Source organism: Orussus abietinus, unplaced genomic scaffold (genome assembly GCF_000612105.2).
Source record: "Orussus abietinus isolate OABI.00-Male unplaced genomic scaffold, Oabi_2.0 scaffold50, whole genome shotgun sequence".
In the NCBI taxonomy this organism is placed as follows: domain Eukaryota; kingdom Metazoa; phylum Arthropoda; class Insecta; order Hymenoptera; family Orussidae; genus Orussus; species Orussus abietinus.
Genome location: NW_019394232.1, coordinates 243,875 through 267,763, shown reverse-complemented (window position 1 = coordinate 267,763; position 23,889 = coordinate 243,875). Strand labels below are relative to the sequence as shown.

Genomic DNA, 23,889 nt, shown 5'->3' with positions numbered 1-23,889 from the left:
ATCGCCATTATCCGCAGTTTTGTATCTCGCAATTGCCATGAATTCATTTTTATTCAACATAGATCATGGGGTCATCAGACTAGGGAACATCTTAAATAATTCCTTCCCTCTGTGATCGACATCGTGGTACCTAAATTTCATGGGTGGGTTTTCATTTTAACGCCTTCTCTTTATTATCGGCATTGCTAATATATAGATGTTTTTTTTTTTTTTCGTCCGCCCTAACCCCGGCAGGATGTGCCGCGTCCAGAGAGTGGCGAGCGCGTGCAGCAGGGCAGGCGTCGTCTGACTGTCACCCAATATGGCGGTATCTCTCGAGCGCGCTCGAAGTTTGAAAAACCGGGCCATCTGTCCCCTACACCTGCGCCCCTACGCCTATACTCTCGCCATGCGGAAGTGTAGGTTAGCTCGCAGCCGTGGAGATACAGTGCGTATCTCGATCGGTCTCGCGTTCGCCACGCGGCGACCTGGAGCGCCGACTGGAGCGAGCGAGAACGATACTCGAGAGTTTGAATCGAGAAATTGGAGCGCGTGTCGGGCCGCTCCGATCTTTCCCGAGCGCGCCCGAGGGGGGCCGAAGCGCGGCTCGCCGGAGCCGAGCGCTGTGGCGCGAGGGAGGGGGAGACGGCTGGCGAGGAGGATGGTGGAAGAAGCGCGCGGGGCAGGGGGGGCAGGGGGGCGCCAAAGAGACTCGTATTTACCGTGAATCGAGTCAATCCGGCGTGGGGGGTGACTTCTGCTCTTCTTTCACCGTAGAACTACGTCTTTCTCCGACGTAGGTATAGGGGTAAGTCGAATGGAAAAAGAATGTCACGAAAAATTGTTGCGAAAGTTTCGAGTGATTCGGTGCACGCAGTTTGGAGAATGGTATTACCGATACTTTTACGGTTCACGTGGACATGTGTATGAAGAACGACCCTCTTTCGTTCACCTTAAGTAGCGTACGATAAGGCGGCTTATCTCCCCTTACGTCGATTTTTTTTTTATGTTTGCGGGAGTAGCGCCCCGATCGCGGCGACCTCTCCATTCATGACTCGCGGCTCGCTACCACGTGACCCCTGCCCGAGCGGTGGACCAATCAGGACGCGCCCCTCGGAGCGCCGCGTCCGCGCACGTCTCGGCACGTGCCGTACGAGATATCGAATCCGTTCGATTAGCGTGCCGAAGGACTGCAATCGGCGGTCCGGTCGTGGCTAGGCGATTCGGCGGCGCGTTACGCGCGGATCGGCGGAGAAAGTTCGAGGAAGAGGGTTACGCGCATCGGTTATTTTTTAGCGGCGGGATACCGGAGTGCCGGCGGAGGTCTCTCAGCGGGAGGAGTGGGGAGACCGATGCGGCGGCGGCGCGCGCGGTCGCTGGTGGGCAGGTCGGCCGCGGCCGCGCGGCTCGCGAGCAGTCGACGCTCGGCCGTTCGCCCGGTGGTCTCGCGTCCAGGGAACCGGAGTGCGCGCGCGAGGGAAGCCGAGGTCTCGGGGGGGCACGCGTCTCCTGCGATGGCCACGTAGTCGGGGCCAGTCGCCATCGAGGTGCCGCGGAGAGTCGCGTGGTGCCCTCTGGGTCGGGGCCGGCGGGTGCGTCTCTCTCGGCGCGGCGCATCCTGCCTGGTCGAGGAGCCTTGGGCCTCGATCCGGCGTCCGGCCGTTGCACGGGGTGGGTGGGTGGGGGGGGCAGACTCGAGAAGGAAGCTCGGCTCGGCCGGGCGAGCGAGAGAGCGAGGAGGGGCGCGGCGCGCGGCAGACGGCAGTCGGCAGTCGGAGGAGGCGGCAGCCGAAAAGCGGCCGCGCGAGGGAGACCGACGCACGCAGCCTCCGCGCGCGCGCGGGGCCGGGCGAGAGACACGGCCAGCCTCCGAGGGGGAGGGAGAGAGACCGCCGCCGCGCCAGTCGGCCGCGAGCGAGCGAGGCCGCCGCCCGAGCTAGGTTAGGTTGGGGCGCGCGTCACCGCGGCTCCCAGGTGTCTCGGCGCGACGGAGCGGGGGGGGAGTGCGGCGAGCGAGGCGAGGACCAGCCGAGGACCGAGAGACGGCGGAACGGGACCGGAACGACCGGAACCGATGCCCGTGCCGATCGACGCGCCCACCCTCGACGTCGCTGGACCTGTCCCCGGCGAGGCCGCCCGACCCCGCGGCCCGACCACCGAGCACGACGCTGCCATGCTTCCCTTCCTCCAGAGGCTTTCAGGTTAGAATACCCCCGGGCCCGACCCTCGACAGGGAAGGCTGCCGAATCACCTAAATCGGTTCTCTGCTCGTATGCTTTTATTGACGGTTTACCTAGGTGACGTCTGGTAATGCGCGGTGATACGCGGGTATGAGTTTTAAATCCTAGGATGGACATTTTTAGGTGGTCGGTATTCATTTCATCGGGTTACTCGATTTAGGTTAGGCTGATGGTTGTATTGTTTTTTTTTTTTAGTACTTTTTTACTCTGGGAGACTTTACTACGAGTTCGCTGTATTTAGAGGGGATGCTGCTTGGTTGGTCAGAAGAGGAATAGAAACCAGTCGAAGAGGATTTTTGTGCAGTCGAGGCAGGGTAGTGATTTGGAGAACGTTCCGATGTGGACAAAGGGTTAGGAGTACAGACTCAGGGGACCGATGTAGATATAGTTGTATGTTTAATTTCTTTAGGGGGATCGGTGACTCAAATTTAGTCCCTTTATAGAAGTTGCAGCAACATTTGTTTTATGTATAAAGGTTAAAGCCTAAGAATGTCGAGGTTTAGCGTTCGATGTGCTCGAGGTCAGTTTGCGTGGGCACAGTACTAGAAATATTAAAGATCCAAAGAAACTTAGGGAAGGAACAGATCAACGGATCGTTCCTTGATAGAGGTTAGGAAAATTGCGAGTTCTCTTCTTACCAAGCGATGCTTCCTCTCGGTCTCTCCATTTTGCTTCCCTCCCCCAAAGTATTATTTTATAACGACGATAGAACTGGTAGAAACTTTTTTATACAAGTAACGTGCACATACAATTTATATCAGTATTAATTCTTATGCAGTTACATAACGCTATTATAAAACATAATGTAGCATACCGTGTCAAGTATTGGGATCATATATTATTTCTACCAAAGGTGTGAAGAGACACCTTTAAAAATTTTAACTTGATATTATTTTCAAAGTTTAATAATTTTTTCTCAATTAATCTTTGGAGTTTTCGTATAATAATTGTTAAGTTTATTTAGCGGTATCATTTTCCTCCAGCTTTTGGTCGAAATAGGTATACATAAAATCCTGGTAGAAATAGTGATGTACAACATATTTATATCGCCCCTTAACCATCCCCGTGGGAAATGGGAAATCCGTGAAGTTGGCACGTAGGACCGCCGACTGAGCACCCCTGGGTTCGCCTCGGAACTTCACGGTCGATTCTCGAACACCGCGGCCGGAAGGGACTCGTGACAAATCCTGACAAATTCACGGGTCTAACCTGTCGAAACGGCGGAGATCATTCGCGTAAGGAATTCCGTGAGAGAATCGTCCTTTAAACTGCAACAGGTCAGAACCCACCGCGGAGGCTGAGCTAAAGAGCCGAGGGGTCCTTCTCTCTCTCTCTTTCTACGTTCCATTCGTGGCCGGGGCCTCAAAATGTCGCCCTCTCGGGGAGGCGGTTCCACTTTGAGCCCCCGAAACCGTTTAGGCGGCCATTATCGCCAAATAATTGCCCCGCGGGGGTAGAAACGGACGATTTCCGAATTTCTCGGCCCCCTTTTTGCAGACTTCCTCGGATTAGGAGAGATTACACGGCAATTACGCCACTATGAAGTTACGAGGTGGCGGGATCTAACTTCGACCGCCATTTTGTCCCCTTACGATACTTTATACTAGAGAGATCTTAGTTTCCGGGAAAATCCGCCGAGTGGCGCTGCTCCCTTCTTTCTGTATTTTTTTTTGTTTTTCCCTTCTCGTCTTCGTCGCGCACAGGAAAGAGACGCGTCTTGCATCTTCTTTTTTTTTTCTTCTTTTTTCCCCTCTTTCGTTTCGCATCTTCCCTTTTTAACGTCGCTCGTCGCTTAGGGAGGAGCGTCGGGATGAGTTTCCCACCGTGCGGACGAAGTCTAAAATCCGAAGCCGTCCCGGCCGAGCACTTTTCGAGGTTACGTTCTCCCGGGAGGACGACGGTATTCGCGAGGCTGTTAATTTGCCGGGGTTTGCCGGGATTCACAGGCTGTTAATTTGCCTGGCCTTATCTAGATCCGCCGGCGGGTTCGCTCTTTCCGGATTTTGCCACCTTTTATAAATATATTCCTGTTGTTTTTTCCTTTTTTCTTTTTCGAACTCGGGAGAACGGAGAATCCCACGATCGATGAACCGGCCGAGCGGCGGCCCGATCGCTGCGCGCGCATCCAAGATGGCGGCCCGACTCGTTTCTCACCTGCGATATGTTTAAATCGTTATTATGCGCTTGGGACCCTTCCGAAGGAAAATTAATAACACCCGGACATGTTAACGCCGTGAGAGTTTACGAGAAATTTGCCGGAGGTCGATTACGATCGAAATTGGGCGCGTCATTTGTAGTTTCTTGACCTCGACGCGACTTTAATCGCTTGTATTATTTTTTTTCCTTTCTTCTCTTCGCTTATCTCCCTACGCATTCGATAAGAATGAATGTCGTTTTGTGCGCTCTTTATGATATCGTACTGTAATTGTTTAAGGCAGATACCGGACGCGAGACATGAATTTGCCGACGCCGGCTCTCGTATGCTTCTCCTCTTCCTTTCTTTCCTTTTTTTTTTTAGTTTTCTCTCTTTAGACGCGATGAATGAATCTTTTGTAGCTCGTCGCGGGGATTATCGGGCTTCGCGATTTCGGGGTGGTTTTTTTCGGGAAGCGCGTTTAAGGCCGCGATTGTCGCTTATCTGGCCGTGGGGCCGCATGCGGAGAACTCGCGGAGACAGGTGCGGCCCTTGGCCGAGATAAATCGAGGAGAGTTGCGACAGGTGGCGGTGATATCGGGTGATAAGAGAGACCATCTCGAGATCGGAGTCGCAGAGTTTGTAGAAATGGATAGGGCACTGTTCACTGTTCATTGGACCTCCCTTATAGTCTCCCTATTCACGTTGCAAAGTTTCAAGCCACTCGGTTAATCGAGTTGGGAGAAAAGCTTTATAAAGAAAACCTCTTCGATGCCACTTTCACGTCACCTTAATGGTAGTTTCAAAACGGTCGGCTCGAAAGTAGTATATATACAGTGCCGACGCGGACTGCGGGCCTGAAACTAGGTTAGGACGTTTGCGCGAAGGTGCCGACTCGGCTACGGTCGAAGTCTCGAGATCGATTATTAAAAGCCGCCACCCGCAGACCCTTGGCCGAATTGCGATAGCACGCGACTCAACTTTTTTTTTTCCCCCCTTTTCCTCCTATTTGCCTCTATTTCCAGTTTTCATACACTCGTGTGAGTCCCTAACGAACCGAGCTCGCCATGCGAAATTAATATTAATTATATCATCATATACAAGTCTCATATATATATGTGAAAATATTCCTTAGATGGAGGTGGTTTATATTTTGACGTTTTCAATTTCCTTGGGGGGGAATCGAGGCTCTTACGATCGATTCGTTGGTGTCGCCTATGCGGGGGAGGGAAAAAAAAGAAGGGAAAGAAAAAAAGAACCGAGTTCTCCGAGAAGGAGAATCGGAATCGCCTTGGGTGGTTCCCAAGGTCCGTAGACCAGCCGTGCATGTCAGGTTAGATCGCGTCTTCCATTACTCGGGCTCCGCAGGCGCCACCTGGCGGATCCTCTTCCAAGTTATTAACTGCGAACAAATTATGTTTTCCTCTCGATTATTGGCGATTAAATCCCGCTATTCCCAGTGTCGCTTTACCTTGATTAAAAGGTAAATTCGGCCCAAATAAGTTGCCATTCCGTGCGAAACGTTGCGTCCGATTTATTCGCCTCTTATTATTTATTAGGCTTTTTTTAAATTATTTATAGGAATTTTTTTTGTTTATTATTTCGCCTAAGCTCGTCGATCGCCCTTGCGCGTCCACCGTGGCGCCGCCATCGGCGAGTCCGACAACTTTGGCGACTTCGCCGGCTTCGTGACGGATAGTAATCGGACTTCCTTGATATTATTCAACGGGCCTGGGAGGATCTCGTTAAATCCGCGATACCCGTAATATCCTAATGCACGAAACCCGGAGGTTTTTACCACGGCCTCTGGGCACGAGACCCGCGGAATCCGTGAATTATTTATGCAAATCGTCGCGCCTCCCCGCCGGGGGAGTAAAGTCACTCGGAGAGGAAACGCCGACCTACCCCAACATTCCCTAATATATCCCCTCCCGATAAGCCGCTATACGTATATAATGATACGTCAACGTGTAACCATCGGAGGGCTTTCTTAAGAAAAGAAAAATTATTGCTAAATTGGCATTGTTAAACCGTGACCGTCGAGGGATGGTAATTAGGACGTTCTTCCACAATTAAGGGCTTCTTTAGACATCGCTTTGTGCGGGGTGAAAAAAATTGTTTTTTTGGATTGACTAAATATTTCTTTGGTAGAATGAACCTTTTTTCTTTGTTTTCCTCGGTGTAGGAAATATTGAGGTACAAAGTGTCTATTGTAATACCGCGTAGGACAATGAATGACTTCCCTGCGGATATGGTGCAATCATGGTCGCACATACCGGTCTAGGAATTTTTTTTTTTTCTTTCTATTTTCAGATTTACGTGGAGGGAGGCGATCGCTCACCGATACCGTTCTTATTTTTCAAAGCTGTCCTCGCTTCGACGACGTGATAGGGTGAGCGCATTGTCAGACATAACCTCGAAAGACCGTCTTCCGCGTGCACTGAGATCGCACATTAATTTCCATTAATGTGCAATGAAAATATCTAGACACTTTTTATCTTATCGGTATTTTCAAATTCACGGAAAATAATGTACGTAGAAGAATGGCGAGATATTTCCCTTGTACGGCCCCGGGTGATTTCGCAAGCGCTTCCCAGTACGCGTATCGAATCGGTTGGTCAACTCGGCATTGGTCCTCGGCACCAATCCCGGCGTGCTCGACTCTAACCTCCTTAAGGCGCAATCTTCCTCCATTAACCCTTTGAACGCGGGGCCATCTCGACATACGGGCGAAATTCGTATGACCGGGCGGGCGATATTGGACCAAACGTCGGCCCCCTTTAGGCGCTCTTAGTAGCCACGGGGTTAAAGCTCGTACCCACTGCCCTGCCACGATAAAAGTCCTAACAGAAGTTAATTAGAAAGATCGATCGTTTAAGACGATACGAAAGGTGCTCAGAAATTTAATTGATGAACCTTTTGAACGCGGGGCCATCTCGACGTACGGGCGAAATTCGTATGACCGTGCGGGCGATATTGGACCAAACGTCGGCCGCCTTTAGGCGCTCTTAGTAGCCAAAAGGCTAAAGCTTCTATCCACGATAAAAATCCTAACAGAAGTTAATTAGAAAGATCGAATAATGAAATCTCCTGAGTTTCAGGACCTCCGTTTATTTTATGGAGGCGTTATTTACATGTGATATACGTTTTTATACGTGTATATAGAATGGACCTTTCGTCTCGCCTTAATCCTGACGTTAATCGAATTAATTAGATCATCTTGTCTTTATATTTATTTAACGGGGAGACGTTATTAACTAATGATTTCGCCGGGAGACGCCGACGAGCGAGACGGAGGATCTCTCTTGGCGTTTTCTTTTGGAGGGAGAGAGAGAGATATCGATTGGCCGTCAACTCGAAACAGATACGGAAGCCGGATGAATGTCGGAATTTTCTTCCACCCGGTGCGGCCAGAACCTGCGGAGGATCGGTGCCGGAATTATACTCCGCCGAGCAATGACTATTGCACCCGGGGACGATTCGTCGACACCTAGTTTTTAGTAACTATCGGCTATCGTTAAACGAATTAGTTAAGGCGATACGAAAGGGTTATTCTATACATACAGAGCGTGAAAATATATATATATAAAATTTTTCTCTAAATTGGGTGCACCGAGTAGTTTGAAATTTTACACCATGAACGTGGAGTCTATAAGGAGCCCTCGGGAAATTTCAATATTTATAGGAAATATTAATAATACCTATAAAGAAATTATTTAAAGGATTGAAATTTAATGAGTTTCGGGACCTTCCTTATGGTCTCTCGCTACGACGGGTGAGTATAGTTGCCGTACTTTTGGTCCAATATTGCCTGCACGGTCAGACGAATTTCGCCCGTATGTCGAAAAGGCTCCGAGTTCGAAGGGCTAACGAAACCTTTCCACGTCCCTTTAAGGTGACACGAAAGTGACGTATACTCGTCTTTTTTGAAGTCGGGTAAAAAGGAAGCTAAAAGAGGGTCGTGGGATTCGTCGGTGGAGGGGATCGGGAGGATCCGAGAAGACGTTCGATAGGGAATCGGGGGAGGTGGGATGCGACGCGAAGAGGAAGATCGATTCCCAGCGACGTCGATCGCGGAGTCGTTAAACTCCCTTGAAATGCAGGAAAGGTTCGCCGAAGCCTGGAGATAACGGGTTTCGGGTGTGCAACCAACGTGTTAACCACTGAGCCACGGCGAACCACGGCCTCGTCGGTTCCTTCCGATCCCCGGTTAAGGTGAAGTGAAACACGTCGAGGAGCTTATCCGTTTATCTACCTTGCCTTCGCATTCAAAAAATCTCCCAAGATATCAAAATCCTGGAATCCCCGGATAAATTGATCTGGTCTCGAAAATGAGATATCCTGGTCTCGGCGCCTTCGAAAACTTTACACTTTTTACGCACATATGTGCCCATAATTATGAAAGTGGTCTAAGTCAAAATTAAAAAAAGAAAAAAAAAATGAGTATCAGTTATTTCACGCCATATTATTTCAAACGAAATTAATTCAATGTAATTTCGAAACAAGAAATATATGAGTTAGACCACTTTCGTAATTATGGGCACATATGTCGGGTGTAAAAAATCGGAGTTTTCCCGGTCGATCGCGATCGATGACCTTCGGATGGATCGGATACCCGGGAAGAGGGGGGGGGACGGGGAGCGTTCCCGTAATGAGGGTCTTTCGGTAATGAGAGATGGAGGGAGGGGCAGGGAGGGCGGGGGGAAACCGAGAGATCGCGAAGGAAGCCCAGAGACACGGACACGGATTTAGACGAGCAGAACGCGCGACTAACGAGCGCCGCATATATTTTTACCCCGCCTAGACTCCAGGGATCCTCACCTTAACGCGGCCTCCCCATTGGCTTACCTTAACTTTTTAATTTAGGACTTGCAGGTAACTCGGCTCGCCTCCGCGTGTGCAACTTAGTCTTCGGCATTGTCCGCGAACCCCGCGGTTACTTTTACTTTTAATTTTAACTTAACCCTTTGCATCTCCGAGACGCTTAAGTACGTCCGACGTTTGGTCCAGTATCGCTTGCACGCTTTGATCAATTTCGCCCGTATGGTGAAAGGACTCCGCGCGCAAAGGGTTAAGGCGACACGAAAGCGACACTTTCCTATCATCCGGGTGTACCGAATAGCGTCAAACTTTACAACGTGAATGTTGAGGGTGTAAAGAAGCTTCATTTCTTATACACATTTTTTAAAATATGTATATAGAAATTTTTAGAAATTTGAAATCTCACGAGGGTCGAGACCTTACTCTTATACTCTTTATATTCACATTGTCGAGTTTGAAACGATGTGGAAGAAAAGTTTCGTATATACAACGTAAATATAAATATCGCGATTATCCAAAATCCATCACCGTGGAAAATTGTACACGGATGAAATTCACTTTCTCGACGTCGATGTACACGTTATGGCACTTTGGTAACACCTTAAGGTAGGTCCTGAATCACCTTTAGGTGCGCCTTTCGGCTTTGCCCTTCTCACCGGGAGTTCCATTCTGAGGACCTCTCTTTCCTCGCCGTACGTGCTCGGGCCTCCTTTTCGATTTTTCGCATTTTTCGGACCTCTTAGGACCCCCCTCCCACCTTTTTCTCCCGGCCATTCACGGGCCCCACGCTTCCGGGAAAATCCTCGACTTCTCCGGGAAGTCCTCCTCGACGGGGATATCTTCTAAGTCCCGGAATGCCCACCTGAATTATTCGGGCCTTTTCGGCTTTCGGACCGAACGTGTGCCGTTTCCGCTTTCCTACGAATTTCTGGAAGATCCTCTTCTCCTCGGTACTTCGATCGTTTCGTCGATGACGAGACGAGAAGTTCGGCTTATCATCGACTAAGATGACTTTGCCGGCCGTCCCGATTAGATAGGCCGCAAATACATACTCGGACAGGTACGCTGTTAACGATAAATCGATTTGATAACGTTTTCTACGTACTATGGTTAACGAAAGTGGAGGGCCAAGAGTTGTTCGAAAAAGTGCCTCGGGGAAATGTATATGAAATATACTCTATATTTAATGAAACATTAATATTAGTGCCGGGGTGGCCGTACTAGGTTTGAGTGGTTCGATGGAGGAATCTTGGATTCGTTCCTCGTCTCACGGGAAGCACTCGGAGGTCTCGAAACTAGCAAAAACCTCCTCTCCGAGATGTCTGGCTTTACTTTATCCCGTAATTAGGAGGGAAATGACCAATTGCCGGAAGGATCGCACGTGGGACGAAGGCATGCAACCTCTTCTCTATCTCACCTAGTTCATCGCCACGTCCGTACTTCTGACAGAAACGTCTAGGGAAACTTGGATGTATAATCCCATTAAAATGCCTTCAAAAATGTACAGACCCTTTGAAAGGCCTTTTAAGGTGATTTTAAACGGTCATTCTATATACCATCATTTGAACGTTTCTCGTAGATGTGGAAGAGAAAGAGAGAGGAAAAAAAAAGGATAAAGATTGGCTCGCTTTCTTTTCCGTGGGCGGATTTTGAAACGGGTCAGTCGGGCCGAGGGGATTTCGAGAGATTCCTTGGAAATCCCTCGGAAAGACGTTCGAGACGCTTTTAGATAACTCTACGGTACGACCCTGCGAATTTTTTCAAGGATAAGAGATATCGCACCGACCCTCCGCAACGTGCCGCAGAATTCGCGCAAAGATTAAGCGGAGGAGATTGCCGGTTCCCGGGGGTAAAGATTAATTAATTGCCACGGTAATCCGCGCGCCACGGCTGCTTAATCATCATAGACCCCCTTTTTTTCCCCTTATATCTCGTTTTTTCTCCCTCGGTATGAGGCGGAAAAAAATCCACCGCGGAATTGCCGCAGCGAAATGTCTAGCCCTTAACAGCCAATGTGAATCTCTCTTAGAGGTAAATAGGTGGACTCTCATTGGCTATTGACGCTATTGCGCATGCGCTTTGCACGTTTAGTTTGAGGTAATATACCTCGTGGCTGCTTAGAAAACTACTATATTTTGCCATTTTTTTTTTTTAAATTGTATTATACGTTGCAATATACGCGTAGAAAAGCACGTATATTACTTTACGTATTATACTTACCTAACCTGATTTTTGTTTGCAGGGAGGAGACGACACGCGCGGCGGTGCTGCCCCTCGTGGCAAGGTGGAGGACTATGCGCCTCGGGAGGATCCTCGGCCCCGTCGGAGGGACAGCAGACCGAATTAGAGGCCGCGGGAATCCGAGAAACTAGGGCGGAAATGAGGGTGGAGGGGGACGAGACCGAGGGTGGCGCCGCCCTGGAGCGCGGCGCCTCCGGGAACCAGGTGGCGGGCCGCGGGGGCAAGATGGCGCCCGGCTGGAAGGAGCAGGAGTACCAGCGGTACCACCACCCCGGCTACCACGCGCCTAGCCGGCACCGGCAATGCCATCTACCGCGGCACTACCGGTACCACCATCGGCGTCACCGTCGCCGGTGTCGCGAGTGCCCCCACGACTGCAACCACCATCACCAGCGCTACGAGCTGGAACGACAGGATAGACGCGAGGAGGACGACCCCTGCCGGGTCGCGGCCGACGAGGGGCCCGCCATCTTGCGGGCGACAGGCGAACCTTGCGCGCTCTCCGGATGCGCGACCACCAGCCCTGTCCCGAGGAGGTGTAAGATCCCGTCGTACCTCACGACGCTACTCATTATCTCCTACACCATCCTCGGAGTGGCAGGTGAGTCCTTTACAGTGATAACAGACTTTTCTTTGCCCTTATCTCGTTTAAATGCGAGTTTCCCGATTACCAGAGTGCTCCAAATCGTTGTACTAGGGTCCCGGCACCTTAGTGACTTAAACGTAAATGTCGGTAACTGGACGTGCCAGCCTGTTTTACCGCTTGACTATTCTATACGGCATTACAACCGGAATAGATGAATTTTATTTTATCGGCTATATCTATCGGCGGATTTCGTATCCTTTTAATACCTGGGTTCCTTTTAGATGCCTGCTCGTCGAGGTCGACGCCGAAACCCCGGCCGCCATCCCCGACGCCCCGACCTAATATCACATTCCATATGTACGAGTGTCCACCTGACTACGCGGAGTGGTACTGCCTTAATGGAGCTACCTGCTTCACCGTGAAAATCGTCGACTCGCTCCTCTATAACTGCTTGTGAGTACACCTCCTGGAAGAAAGGGTTGGATTGCATTAATTTAAAAGAGCCGATAGCGATTTTCCTTATTTAAAGTACACCCAGAACTCGGTTGTGGTTAAAATGAAAATTTCCTCTTTCATACCCGGTACTTCTTTCTCCGAAGATGTGCCAACGGATACATTGGGCAGAGGTGCGAGTTCAAAGATCTGGATGGTTCCTATTTGCGTAAGTAATCGTTACACGCTCTTATTATGGCTAATTGATATCACGTTACGTAGGTGGATACGCGGTTTATTTTTTAAACCGGCGAGGAGTAACGTTTGCGAAATTCAATGTTTGCTTTCAGCGTCGAGGCAGCGAGTAATGTTGGAAACTGCCAGCATCGCCGGCGGTGCCACGATAGCAGTATTTCTTGTCGTAATCATCTGCATTGCGGCGTACATTCACTGTAAACGCAAGCAAAAGGAACTGCGGACGAGGTAATTATCGAGATTCGTCATAGAGTATGTCTTAGAGCGTTGGAGGAATTTTTTGATCCTAATCGCTAATTTATTCCGTGGAACAATCATTATTGCTTCTTAGCAGCACTTGCGTCGATGCAGTCGACGGACCTAGCCGAGACCCGGAGTTGAGGCCATTCAGCAGCCGTAGCCGTTCATTTACGATGTTCATGGCCAAGAGTTCAAAGAATGCGGTAAGGATTCGAAGAGAAGCGCCCTTTAACGCATAATGGGAAACCGGGAAGAAGTCCCAAAGTTCCAGCGCGACCTCAGCGCCACTTGCCTAGAGCTAAAAGGAATTGTACCGATAGTTATGAATGAGCTCCACGAGGGGGGCATCGGGAATTCTAAAGAAAGCGATCCCTGGCAAAATTTTGTACGTCCAGGGTACAACGATCATGTAAATGCATCGGTAGACAAATGCGTGAAAAAGTGGCCGAAGAAGGGAATTAACGAGCTTGTTATCTTGTCGACAGGCGCCCAGTCCGTCCATAGAGCAAACGAGAATGCCTGCGTGGAACTATCCACACTCGGAGTCGACCAGGATGTCGTCCATCAACGAGAGCAGGCACTCATCCCAGTAGAGAGGAAGAGAGAGAGAGAGACACCGGCCTGGAGAGTTCACGGTTCGCTAGAATCTAGACATTCTTCTTACTTCCCTTCTTCCCTTTCTGTCGATCCCTCGTACCGCGCGTCATCGCGATGGCCATTGCGCATGCACGCGCGCGCAGCGTCGAGGTGCGAAGAGGACGCTCCCGGAAGATGCGCCCCACGTCGTCGAGAGGGGACCCCAAAAGGCGCGGTCTGAGGAAATGTCCACGTCAGAGATCCCAGAGGGAGCGCCGAAAGGAAGAAGTGGTGTCCATGGAACGGAAGACCCTCCAGAGGAAGCTGTTGCAGTGCATATCCTAAGGGACTATCCTGGTGAGCAAGCCTTCAGGACTACGATCACGTTGTAGTTCGTGCCGTGAAGGAGACACGCTCGAAAGTGGGCACGCACGGCTTCGAAGTACAATTTGAACGTTCTCGAACGGTTCTGAACTCCATATAGCAACGTGGAAATCCTAGATGACGTTGTGGTTCATCTCGCGTGGGGGACACTCCAGAGGGCGCTGCCCACAGACTTTACGAGAGACCGTGAACGTTATCCTTCCTCTTCTTTCTTTCGTTTATCTTCTCTCCCTGGGCTCCTGGTATATCTTGCTCTCCTCGAACCTTGCCCAATCCTTCGGGACGACCCGGAGGCGTCGCTCTTCGCATCTTTTTTTTTTTTTCTCTATTTCTTCACGGGAGAATCTCAAAGTCAGATATATTTAATATCGATCCTTTACTCGGGAGTATCTGGATCTATGGGGGGAAATTTAAACCTCGAACCCATTACGACGATCGTTTTTTCTTTTTTCTTTTTTCTTTTTTTACCTTTCATATCTTACTATTCCTCACGCTGAAATTCGAGTCAGCCTCGTCTTGCTCTTCTTCTGCTGAGACGCTTCTTTTTTTATTTTATTTTTTTTGGAAGAAATAGTAAAGGGCTATGAAAGTTAGGAAATCCCGGTGAAACTTTTCGGGTGAATATTCCAATTTAGTGGAATCGATGAGTCCCTTGATTAAATCGCGGGAATAAATTAGGGTGGATTTTATTCAGCGCGGGAATAAAAGTATCAAAATGGAGGAAGGAAACGATTCGCTCTTGCGTCGGGTATTCATGAATCGAAGTATTTGTTTCTTTCGTAAATTATTAATACGCTACATTCCCCGGCTATACGGCGGCCCTAGAGGAGGGTGCGCGTCGTAGGTCTGACTTTTGATAATTTTTGTATTTATAAATCGGATAAAGAAAAAAAAAAAAAAGAGTATATCTATAACTCATTGACGCATCGGAAGACCGTAATTAGGTTCTCGCGTTTCATGTTATTTCCGGCGTAATTCAGCGTCTAGTTTCCCCTTCTCCTAAGCCAAACTTAACCGGTGAAATAACGCGATAAAGTATAGTAAATTCTATGTAAACCTCGAAGAACACGCGGGGAAATGAAACGTAGAAGTTTCTTTTTTCCCTTTTCTCTTCCGTCAAATTGTAATCACTTATCAGATTCTTTTGAGACTTATCAGTCTTTTTTTGCATATCGAGGGGAGCAAGAGAAGGAGAAAACGGGAAAGGGACGTCGCCGGGACTTAGAAGAAGATCCCGTCGACGTTCGACCTTTTTTTTTTCCCCGACAATGAGAACCAAAAGAAAAGAAAAGAAAAAGACTAAAATAGAACTAAAGAGAAGAGAGCAAAACAGCCTTCGTGTCGATCGTATTGGGATCTATGAATAGCCTAACTAAATAGGACTCTATTACGCCTTTATTAATTAATTCTCATCATACTTTACACTTGTACTTGGTTCCTAACTTATTATTATCATTGATTACTAGTAATTATTACATTAATATTATTAATTATTATCACAATCATTTTCTTATTACGTCATCACGATTAGTTTATTATCTCTCATGATTATCCCTCGTAATTATTAACGCTATTATTATTAATTATTATTAATTATTATAGTTGTCGTAATTAGCGGTCACCCTAATCGTTACTGCTATAACGTTTCTCTCGAGGAGTGCGAAGACCTTAGTTAGAATTCTTTTTTGACCTGGTGGTGAGAAAATCCGCGATAGTGAAAAGTGTCCGTCTTAGGGACGAGGATTTGAATTTCGCGCGCGTTGCGGCCGCCCCACGCGCTATTGTTACGTGGGCGTTGTAATTTGTTCTTACGGTGCAAGGTTGTAAAAGTGGAGATCAGGGAGTGAAAAGATAGTTTGGTTCGATGAGAACTCGATAGATAGCGCTGAAGTCAAAGCAGAGAGGGATTTCCGTTGGAGCCAACGAAATACATAGTAACCTGGAACGCGTGGCCCGCTTTTGTACAGTTCAATTAACAATTAAGTTTGGCCCTACCACTGCATGATGCCAATTTGCGAATGATACTAAGTTTTACTTATGGACGGTACAAACGGTGGGAAATTCCCGCTACTAGGATGCAGGGACATCCAAATTTATCTCTTTCGTCGGCTGGGCAACGACGGCTCCAACGGAAAGTTCCACTTTGCGCGTAACCTCGGAAAGAGAAATAATTCCTGGATCAATCGAGGTTACAGGGCAGTCACGATTGTCGAGCGCAAACGCAAGAATGAAATTATTCCAACATATGTCATTTAATTAGACAAGTCACGATGGCTTCGAACCCGCGCTCACTTTTTGAATTTTCCGCCCCGGTTGTTAGTTTCACATCTAAACCTTGCACTTTGGAAAAACATTGGTAGAATTGGATCGCGATATTCCGAACGTTTAATTGCTCTTGGACACAAGTGTCCATATTCGAGTTACTCGTGGAACGCATCAAAGTGCGTTTGCGTTCGTCAGCGTGACCGATCCCTTAGGCCCGGTTCCATGACTCGAGTTAACCGGAGTTTAAGCCCCGGTTAACGCGAGTTCCGTGACCGGCCCTTAGTAGGGTGGCTGCAACGAGCTTATTTACGTGACCTCCCAGAATATTCCGAGCGTTTTCTGTCACAAGCGTTGTGTTTCTGCGCGCGTTCTGTCTTTTGTGTCGAGCGTTCTCGGTGGCGGTCCGCCATCTTGCGACACCTCGGTCACGTGACCCGGGGACGACCAATCACGGACGCGCGTCGACCAAAATGGCGGACCGACGCCACCGGCCGCGAAACTTGAGAAGCGTAACTCACGGTGGCCTTTCTTCGTTCTGTCTAGCCAACGTCGGACCTTCGTGGCGCGTTATCGGTGGTAGATCGTTTCAACGAAAAGTCTTTCCGTTGAACGATAACTTAAAATCGATCGTGCCCACGGATGTTAGGCTTCGTATTAAAGGTCGATTCACATTGGACGAGAGAAGTCGCTCGAACGCGGCTCGTCGTGGTGACTTTTCAAAAGAGAGCTTCTCCATCCACGGGGATCGACCGTAGATGCGCTCGTTGCCAACGAAGTCAAACACGCATGGAGCGTTTCTATTTATTTTCTCTTACCCATGCCGAATTCAAGCTGCGTGACGTTGTGGACGTTTCGGACCTTGAATTTGCCTTCCGTGTCATTTCGTCCAAATGAAAAGCCCGTCTTGGAAAACTTGGAACGTGGAGGGTAGGTCGTGGAATTGGTTGTGAACTACTGTGCTGGTTGCAGCGCCGCGCGGCGGACGACGGTCGAACTAGATGTCCAAATGCGCGTCGACAAGCTCGCAGCGACCGGTTCGGTCCGCGTGAGAAGCTCTGAAAACTATTTATTTATTGTTATTTATGAAATTGTACTCGTCCCACTGTCGTGTCTTCTGTAAATATCGACTTAATAATTTAATTTAAACGTGATCCGGAATTGTCCGCCGTGCGGATGGTTCTCAGCCGGAATTCCCACGGTTGCCCGACCTCAGTTGAACTTTATGCTACCGCGAGAAATACTTCGGACTTTCTTCCGCGGTTAAGGGCGACACTCGAGGCTAAAGTTGAACTTTCGCGAGTGAAAAAAGGGTTTCGAATGCTTTCCATTGTTTGACTTCGCTGGCCGTTGCTTCGTCGGGCGAACGCGAGAAAAAATGACCGACCTAGCAACGTATAGCCTGTGACGTTAGTGCGTTAGAGCGGACTTGTAAATATTGGATGGGATTTTAGCACTTCAGACAGCGCCGTGGAGACTCCGGAGCGGGGAAAGGAGGAAGGCGGGCGGGACCGTTAACGCTTTTCCCTTCCGATAGCCTATAAATCCCTATTTATGTATCTCGAACTACCACGGTCCATCTTATATGGACCCTCCCTCTTTCCTTCCGTTTTTACGCGAAACAGGGAAAGAGGGAGAGGATAGCGACCCCAATTTTCCTATTTCGGATTCGCTGCGTTTAATATCATCGGCATTGAACATTCCTCTGATAAATTCGGAGAAAGAAACACGATTACCTTATCCCCGTAATTTCCATTGTTTCTACCGGGATCTTGGATTTCCACTAGACAAGCCTCGTTCTTAACCTGGAAATCCTCTCGTTTCTCGGTCCTTAGAAGTTCCGATAGAAAGAAATTCCCCGTTGAAAATTTCCGCCACCCACGTAGACGGGAATCCAAGATGGCGTCTTTCGCGGCGGGAGGCAAAATGGCGGAGCGTCCGCGCTCGGTCCTTGGCCTCCCTTTAGTCCTCCTCGTAGATCTTTCCCGCTTTCCTCGTTTCTCGAGACGACGTCGCCCCGGTTTCTCCTCTTCCCCGGGATTTTCGAAAAAGGATGTCCTCCGTGACGGCGGATGGTGGGTACCTCGTCCGATATACCAAATTTCTCCGCACAACCTGCCCCCGCCAACGGAAACGGGTCCAACGGAAATCGAGCCGATCCAAGATGGCGGAAAGTTTTCCCGGTTAGCGCAATCCGATAACTCTCGATATTGTTACTCGTATTCCTACAATGACGATATCGATAGCTATCGAATTGCCGTACGGAATATCGACTTTGGCTCGATTCGAGTTTCTCGCGTTTCCTTTGCCCGCGGCGGGCACGCTGTCCCTTGTAAATGGTACCAAAGACACGATGTCATTTAAATAATTGATAATCGATAAAACAGCTAGCGATTAGGTATGATATCACTCCAAAGGAAGCCGCTAAGTATTGCTTAGCCAGAGGGAATTACCGGTCAGCAATGTTCCATCGAGACATTGTTAATTATTTTTGTAAAGAGAGTATTTACATGCATTAACTAGCGTGCTTTGCGTATCGAAGCTTATCACTACGTTGTTTATTATTATTATTATTATTATTATTATTATTATTATTATTATTATTATTATTATTATATTGAAAAAATAAACGACAATTTGTAATCTTGTTTCCCATATTAGCATAAACAATTGAAACTACAGTGCTTTGGAGAGGTGTCATTATTCCCCTGTTCCAAGTAGTAGAGGTTATATGAAAGGGTTATTCTATGTATATATGATGTTAATATATTTATAAAACTTTTCTTCTAACAGGATGCACCGAATCATTGGAAATTTTAGCATGTGATGATTTTTTGGGACCTCCATAATCACGTGCTGAAGTTTCAAATGATTCGGTGCACCCAGTTTGGAGAAAAGTTTTATAAATATTTTGACGTTTAAGTTTGTAGAATAATATTTTCATATCACCTTAAAGTGCTTATCTAGACTAGTTTAGGTCTAATGAAATGAGTTTTCATGGAATTAGTTGGTGCTTCACAATCGTAACTTTGGTATTTCGGTAGTTTCTGGTACGAATCAAAATGTCAATTGTTATGAGATTTGTTTTCACAATTTCTGTTTTCCTTCAAGGGGCAATTTATGCAATCTGCTTTTTCTGTGAATATGGTTCGAGTGGGATTTTGTAGGCTGATATTACCAACGTTTTAGGGTATAGTGAGGACTTTCATCGGTTGGCACTGTCACATTTGGAAGGTATACCTTCTGAACAGTTTTCAATTCAATGTGCATAGTTTCAGGTCTGGTTGCCATAGAAACTCAAAGTTGTTGTGTAAACAAATCTTACTTGAGGTTATGTACCACAACGAGAGCGAATTAAAAGGTTGTAAAAGCGAGATTTGTGTCATGCTCGTTAATTCCCCTTTACAATTTCAGAAAAACTATGTCTGTGGAGACTGTGAGTTTTATAACCGGAACGAGAAGGAATTCTCGCAATGGAGGTGGGAGCAGTATCGACTTGCAGTATTCTTATCCAGAGGTACTAGAAATCCTTAAAGACAACCCGATTATTTCGCACGAACGCAAAGATTGGAGGAAATCATGCATCACCGAACAACTCGCAGATGATGGCCTTTATGTGTACTCCGATAATATATTGACTAGTAACGTAGTTAAACCGTACCATCTAACAGGTCTCGATACAAGCAGCAATGCATCCACGAAGAAGAACAAAATTTTTGGGATTGTCATTCGAGAAGTTACGATCCATCCTGACAATACTGCTACATCTCGTCCGATTCAAATTACATGTGTCTCGATTTTGTTCAATGAAAAAGCAGTATGTAAAGCCACGGCTCCATTTGCTAAGCAATTATACAAATTCGTTATCAGAAACTCTTCGGAGATGAGTCGCTTCTCTATACGAGTCGAAGCCCAAGGAGGAATATACAGCACATTGCCGTTACCTTTGCCAAAGTATTGTGTCTGTGATAACAAGCTCGACATCGACTTCTCGATAGTTGACAGTTCTGGAATGATGCACGCTGGAACAGTGAAGTGTAGCGTAATGCTAACTGCAGAGTTTCGAGAAGGCCCAAAGTCAGGAGAAGAGCATTTGTCGCACTTGCACTCGACAACGAATGATCCAAATGATCCACAGAACAGTGCATCTGCATTGCTGTACAAGAAACGTGATGTGAAGAAGCAAAAGGGATACTTTCTGTTAGAAGACCCAGCATTGAGGTTCATTACGAATGGTGACACAGTAGACAATACACGCAGCCCAAAGGAGAGTCAGCAACTCGGAGAAGAACCAAAGTTGCAGATTAACTCGGTGATAGAGCAACCAATGTTCTCCTGGCTAAATTTTTCTGTGAAAGATTGGCTCGAAGCAAGGACTCCGTCATCCGGTGCCTTTGCACACAAGCATCCAGGAAGAAAGGAAACCTTAAGTATAACTATCTTACGTGGAGTCGAGGTGCCGGTGAGAGAAGAGTCAGCACTTGTGCAGCCTCTCCTTGAAATAGAATGGGCCGATGTGGTGCAAACAACGTCTGTTTCCAATGGTCCTGCTCCGATCTGGCAGGAAACCGTGTGCTTCGAAGTCCCCAGACAGAGCGGAGAACAGTTTGTGAAGCTGAGACTTTACGATCGACATCCTGTGTGGGGCTTGCAGTGGCTCGGCGAAGCCAGGATCCCTGTAGAGAATCGCTATGGCTACCAGGAGCTCGAACGATGGATAAGTCTCTCTCCGCTCTGCAGCCCAGTGCTTCTATTAGGTTATGTGCAGGCAAGTCCAGGCTACTCCTGCACCAGGATCTATGTTCTAATGAGAATGGAATTACCTGGAGCCACCGAAGCTGTACCCAATGATTCTGTCGACACGTTATCAAAGGCTATTCAAAGGTGTATGGCAGTGCCTTATAAGATATCAGGAATAGAGACGATCGAAGATGCAGCCAGACTGACGATGCTGCTGGCTTCCCTGCCAGCTCACTATGGACCGTTGACTCCGAGGCAAGCTCTGAGTTTGAACAAGATCGATCACTTTGGTCGAGCTGCGTTGCTTGCCACGTTGCTACAGGGTTTTGGCACTGAGACTTACGTAGTATTAGGTATGAATGTTTCTACATAAATACTGGCCACATCTTCGTTCTTTCATAACACTTTAATTGTACCCACTTATTTCAGGAACGTCACAAATGCGAAAGTGGGCTGCTTTCGTGTTGACTATCACCGATAATGACACGTATACCTTGTGGGACTCTGAGAACGGAGATCACTACGATCACGGTGTCAATCGCTGCCCATTGATTAAAATATCGCGAATAATAAATCATCAAAGCGTGAGTATTCTCCGAGAGGCTATTCACTCATAATCAGTGAAAACGATTCCCTTCTCTGAGAACAGATTTCATATCACCTTAAAATCCATGATTCCATCGCAGATCTGGGGAAACTTGCAAAAGACGTCGACTCCCTCGAAGATGAGATTCAACGTGAGGACGGGTAGAGATTGGCAGCTACTCAGCAGTAATTCTATTTTATCCGATAATCGAACCCCTCAGATGTTGGATCTGAAACGTACACCTGACGACCAAGACGAAGAAAGGAAAGCTGAAACATTGGAACAGAACTTACGAGAAAAACTTGCTGAATGGAGAAGTGGAATCGGTTTGACTACCTTGTTCAACCGCCACGCAGTGTCCATTGCTAGAAGACTTTTATCCAAGGCTGAGAATTCCACAATCCAACCGGAAAAGAATGAATTGCGACAATTGTACAGGGCTTACCACACACATGGCTTTTTACTTAACCTGCGACAAACCAGTATCGATGATTTGAGTAAACAGTTGTTTTCTACCAAGGTCCACGAAGTTACTGGTCCTGTAGAATTTGCTTTGGTTTGCCATATCCAGAGATACGTTGGTAATATTTATTCCACGTGGTTGGCTGTATTAGTTCTTCAGGGTAGAAAGTAATGATAGATGGAGAGTGAAGTGATGTTCGAAGAAAGGACTCCGCACAAAATGCATTGGAAGGTCTCGGTGGATTCTTTCGTTTCAAGATATCTTGTAGGGTGTAATATCAAGGCGATATGAAACTGATGTCTTTCAGGGTCATCATTATTTAGCAGCACCGATAATGAAATACATACACTCAGTACAGTTTAAATAAAGAATTGTGTAAATATTCATACAACAGAGGCGTATCAACGCTTTGGAAACGCGTAACTCCTCGTTTTTATCTCCACATTCGCGAGATAAGTCCAATTGCATCAATGACTTTTAACGAGTTTACCACCCTGCCTCGTTATTGACATAAGAGCATAGACATAAGCATTGAACGAGTTCGCATCTTCATTTCACGGTATCTTGCAAGTATCAAATAAATTAAGGAACGTCTTAAAATTGAACCGTGATATCAATGTGATTATAACATTTATTTACAGGAGAAATTTAAAATGGCTTTCGCTCCGTGAAAAAGTTCTTAAGAACGAATACTTGGCCGATGCTGATGACGAGGATTGTGATGGTTTCTAAAACTGACCACCATAACACCTGTTCGTTAAGATCTTCGGCCCTCTTACGACCTTGCGCCTCGCGTAACCTATGATGTGTTTGATAATCGAGTATGCTAATTAGATTTTTATGTACTTCTTGAGCGGAAGATTCCATCTAGAAAAAGAATGTAGGTCATAAAATCAAAGCAAAGAGAATTAGTAATAGGGTTGTGAATAAAACAAAACAATTACCTGTGTCATTACCGTAACACGTTCCTCAAGACCTGGCAGTGGAGGTTCATCACCAACTTGGAAATCCATGTAAATGAGTTTATGCGAAAACGTGGAAAATTTGTTGCTAAAGCAGACCTTGTACTCTCCCGTTATAGTTGGCAGAAACGTGTACGAATCGAACTGTGTTTTGAATTGCTGATAAATGATCTCTTTGTTAGGGTTTTCTAAACTGACGTCGACGTCGTACTGTCCACCCGTGACGACCTACCAGCCAAAGTATAAATTAAAATTGGTTAAAACCATTGTTCATACAACAGAGTATAAGAATTCTTAGAAGGAGTATAACCGATAAAGACGATCCGAGGTGGAGATTCTTTCGATCTTGAGTACTGAGTAATAGAGGAGATAGAAGTGAAATTGTCGAAGTTATAATTCTATACCTGAAACTCAAGAGTGGACGACACATTTTTTTCGATTTCTTGGTAAAAGCACTCCTTAGCATTGTCGGGCAGCTCGAAGGAGAGCTCCACTCCAGCCGCGTTGAAGGAAGTGCCAAGTAGAGAGAACAACAGGAGCAATTTTAAGGATTCGTCGTACATCATTCTCTAAGTACTGGTTACTGTGCGTTATCTCACGTTTCGATGCAACCAATTACATCTAAGCGGCTAGTTACGTCGTGCTCCTTTTCAACGTCCTTATCATTCCTGTCCACGAATTCAAATACTACGTCTAACCTCTTAAAATCCACCTTCTCAAGGATAGCAAAAATCTCGATCCGGCGCCACGAAAACTACTTTCATTGGTTTATTTCCGCCCATCTAAATCACGTGAATAAATTCACCCCAATCGATAAAGCTACTTCGCATTTTGTCCAGATCCACTTACTACGTTTACGCGGTCCGTTTTACACCGGTTTTATTGTTACTAATTTTGTGTAAACGGCGTATTAATCCGGTTTTACCGGTAATACCGACGTAAACTGGCGTTTATACGTTGGCGGTCATGAATGGCAGAACACGAGCTC

At 47.2% G+C, this 23,889-nt stretch overlaps 3 protein-coding genes across 7 annotated transcripts; 2 read left to right on the top strand and 1 right to left on the bottom strand.

Moving 5' to 3' along the window:
• The first annotated feature begins 728 nt into the window (after window positions 1–728).
• On the top strand, window positions 729–14,788 carry LOC105703122. Of its 3 annotated transcripts, none has more exons than XM_012431275.1 (7): window positions 729–787; window positions 11,417–12,016; window positions 12,283–12,454; window positions 12,601–12,662; window positions 12,784–12,916; window positions 13,020–13,131; window positions 13,414–14,788. In XM_012431275.1, the coding sequence occupies exons 2-7, from the start codon at window positions 11,554–11,556 to the stop codon at window positions 13,519–13,521; spliced, it is 1,050 nt and encodes a 349-aa protein (XP_012286698.1). In that variant the 5' UTR covers window positions 729–787; window positions 11,417–11,553; the 3' UTR covers window positions 13,522–14,788. The 3 variants fall into 3 exon arrangements, with proteins under 3 accessions (XP_012286698.1, XP_012286687.1, XP_012286678.1); XM_012431264.1 differs by lacking the exon at window positions 729–787 and adding an exon at window positions 1,894–2,180 and having other exon boundaries at window positions 13,023–13,131; XM_012431255.1 differs by lacking the exon at window positions 729–787 and adding an exon at window positions 1,894–2,180.
• On the top strand, window positions 13,485–22,135 carry LOC105703112 (coiled-coil and C2 domain-containing protein 2A). Of its 3 annotated transcripts, none has more exons than XM_012431240.2 (4): window positions 13,485–13,563; window positions 19,565–21,243; window positions 21,320–21,474; window positions 21,577–22,135. In XM_012431240.2, the coding sequence occupies exons 2-4, from the start codon at window positions 19,572–19,574 to the stop codon at window positions 22,108–22,110; spliced, it is 2,361 nt and encodes a 786-aa protein (XP_012286663.1). In that variant the 5' UTR covers window positions 13,485–13,563; window positions 19,565–19,571; the 3' UTR covers window positions 22,111–22,135. The 3 variants fall into 3 exon arrangements, with proteins under 3 accessions (XP_012286663.1, XP_012286657.1, XP_023289728.1); XM_012431234.1 differs by lacking the exon at window positions 13,485–13,563 and adding an exon at window positions 19,464–19,511; XM_023433960.1 differs by lacking the exon at window positions 13,485–13,563 and having other exon boundaries at window positions 19,464–19,667; window positions 19,822–21,243.
• Window positions 22,136–22,240: 105 nt separating this feature from the next.
• LOC105703134 (transmembrane emp24 domain-containing protein 7) lies at window positions 22,241–23,660 on the bottom strand. The gene is made up of 3 exons (XM_012431287.2): window positions 23,306–23,660; window positions 22,884–23,129; window positions 22,241–22,806 (listed from the first exon to the last, which is right to left on the bottom strand). Exons 1-3 carry the CDS (start codon window positions 23,465–23,467, stop codon window positions 22,588–22,590), a joined length of 627 nt encoding a protein of 208 aa, XP_012286710.1. The 5' UTR covers window positions 23,468–23,660; the 3' UTR covers window positions 22,241–22,587.
• Window positions 23,661–23,889: the final 229 nt, after the last annotated feature.

Bases quoted from the DNA above. Each gene is read 5' to 3' on its own strand.
- LOC105703122 (XM_012431255.1), top strand. From the start codon at position 2,054: ATGCCCGTGCCGATCGACGCGCCCACCCTCGACGTCGCTGGACCTGTC. The intron at 2,181-11,416 runs GTTAGAATACCC...TTTTGTTTGCAG, and splicing joins CTTCCTCCAGAGGCTTTCAG to GGAGGAGACGACACGCGCGG. The intron at 13,132-13,413 runs GTAAGGATTCGA...TCTTGTCGACAG, and splicing joins CCAAGAGTTCAAAGAATGCG to GCGCCCAGTCCGTCCATAGA.
- LOC105703112 (XM_012431240.2), top strand. From the start codon at position 19,572: ATGTCTGTGGAGACTGTGAGTTTTATAACCGGAACGAGAAGGAATTCT. The intron at 21,244-21,319 runs GTATGAATGTTT...CACTTATTTCAG, and splicing joins TGAGACTTACGTAGTATTAG to GAACGTCACAAATGCGAAAG. The intron at 21,475-21,576 runs GTGAGTATTCTC...ATTCCATCGCAG, and splicing joins GAATAATAAATCATCAAAGC to ATCTGGGGAAACTTGCAAAA.
- LOC105703134 (XM_012431287.2), bottom strand. From the start codon at position 23,467: ATGATGTACGACGAATCCTTAAAATTGCTCCTGTTGTTCTCTCTACTT. The intron at 23,130-23,305 runs GTATAGAATTAT...TTTGGCTGGTAG, and splicing joins CGTCCACTCTTGAGTTTCAG to GTCGTCACGGGTGGACAGTA. The intron at 22,807-22,883 runs GTAATTGTTTTG...TTCTTTTTCTAG, and splicing joins GTGTTACGGTAATGACACAG to ATGGAATCTTCCGCTCAAGA.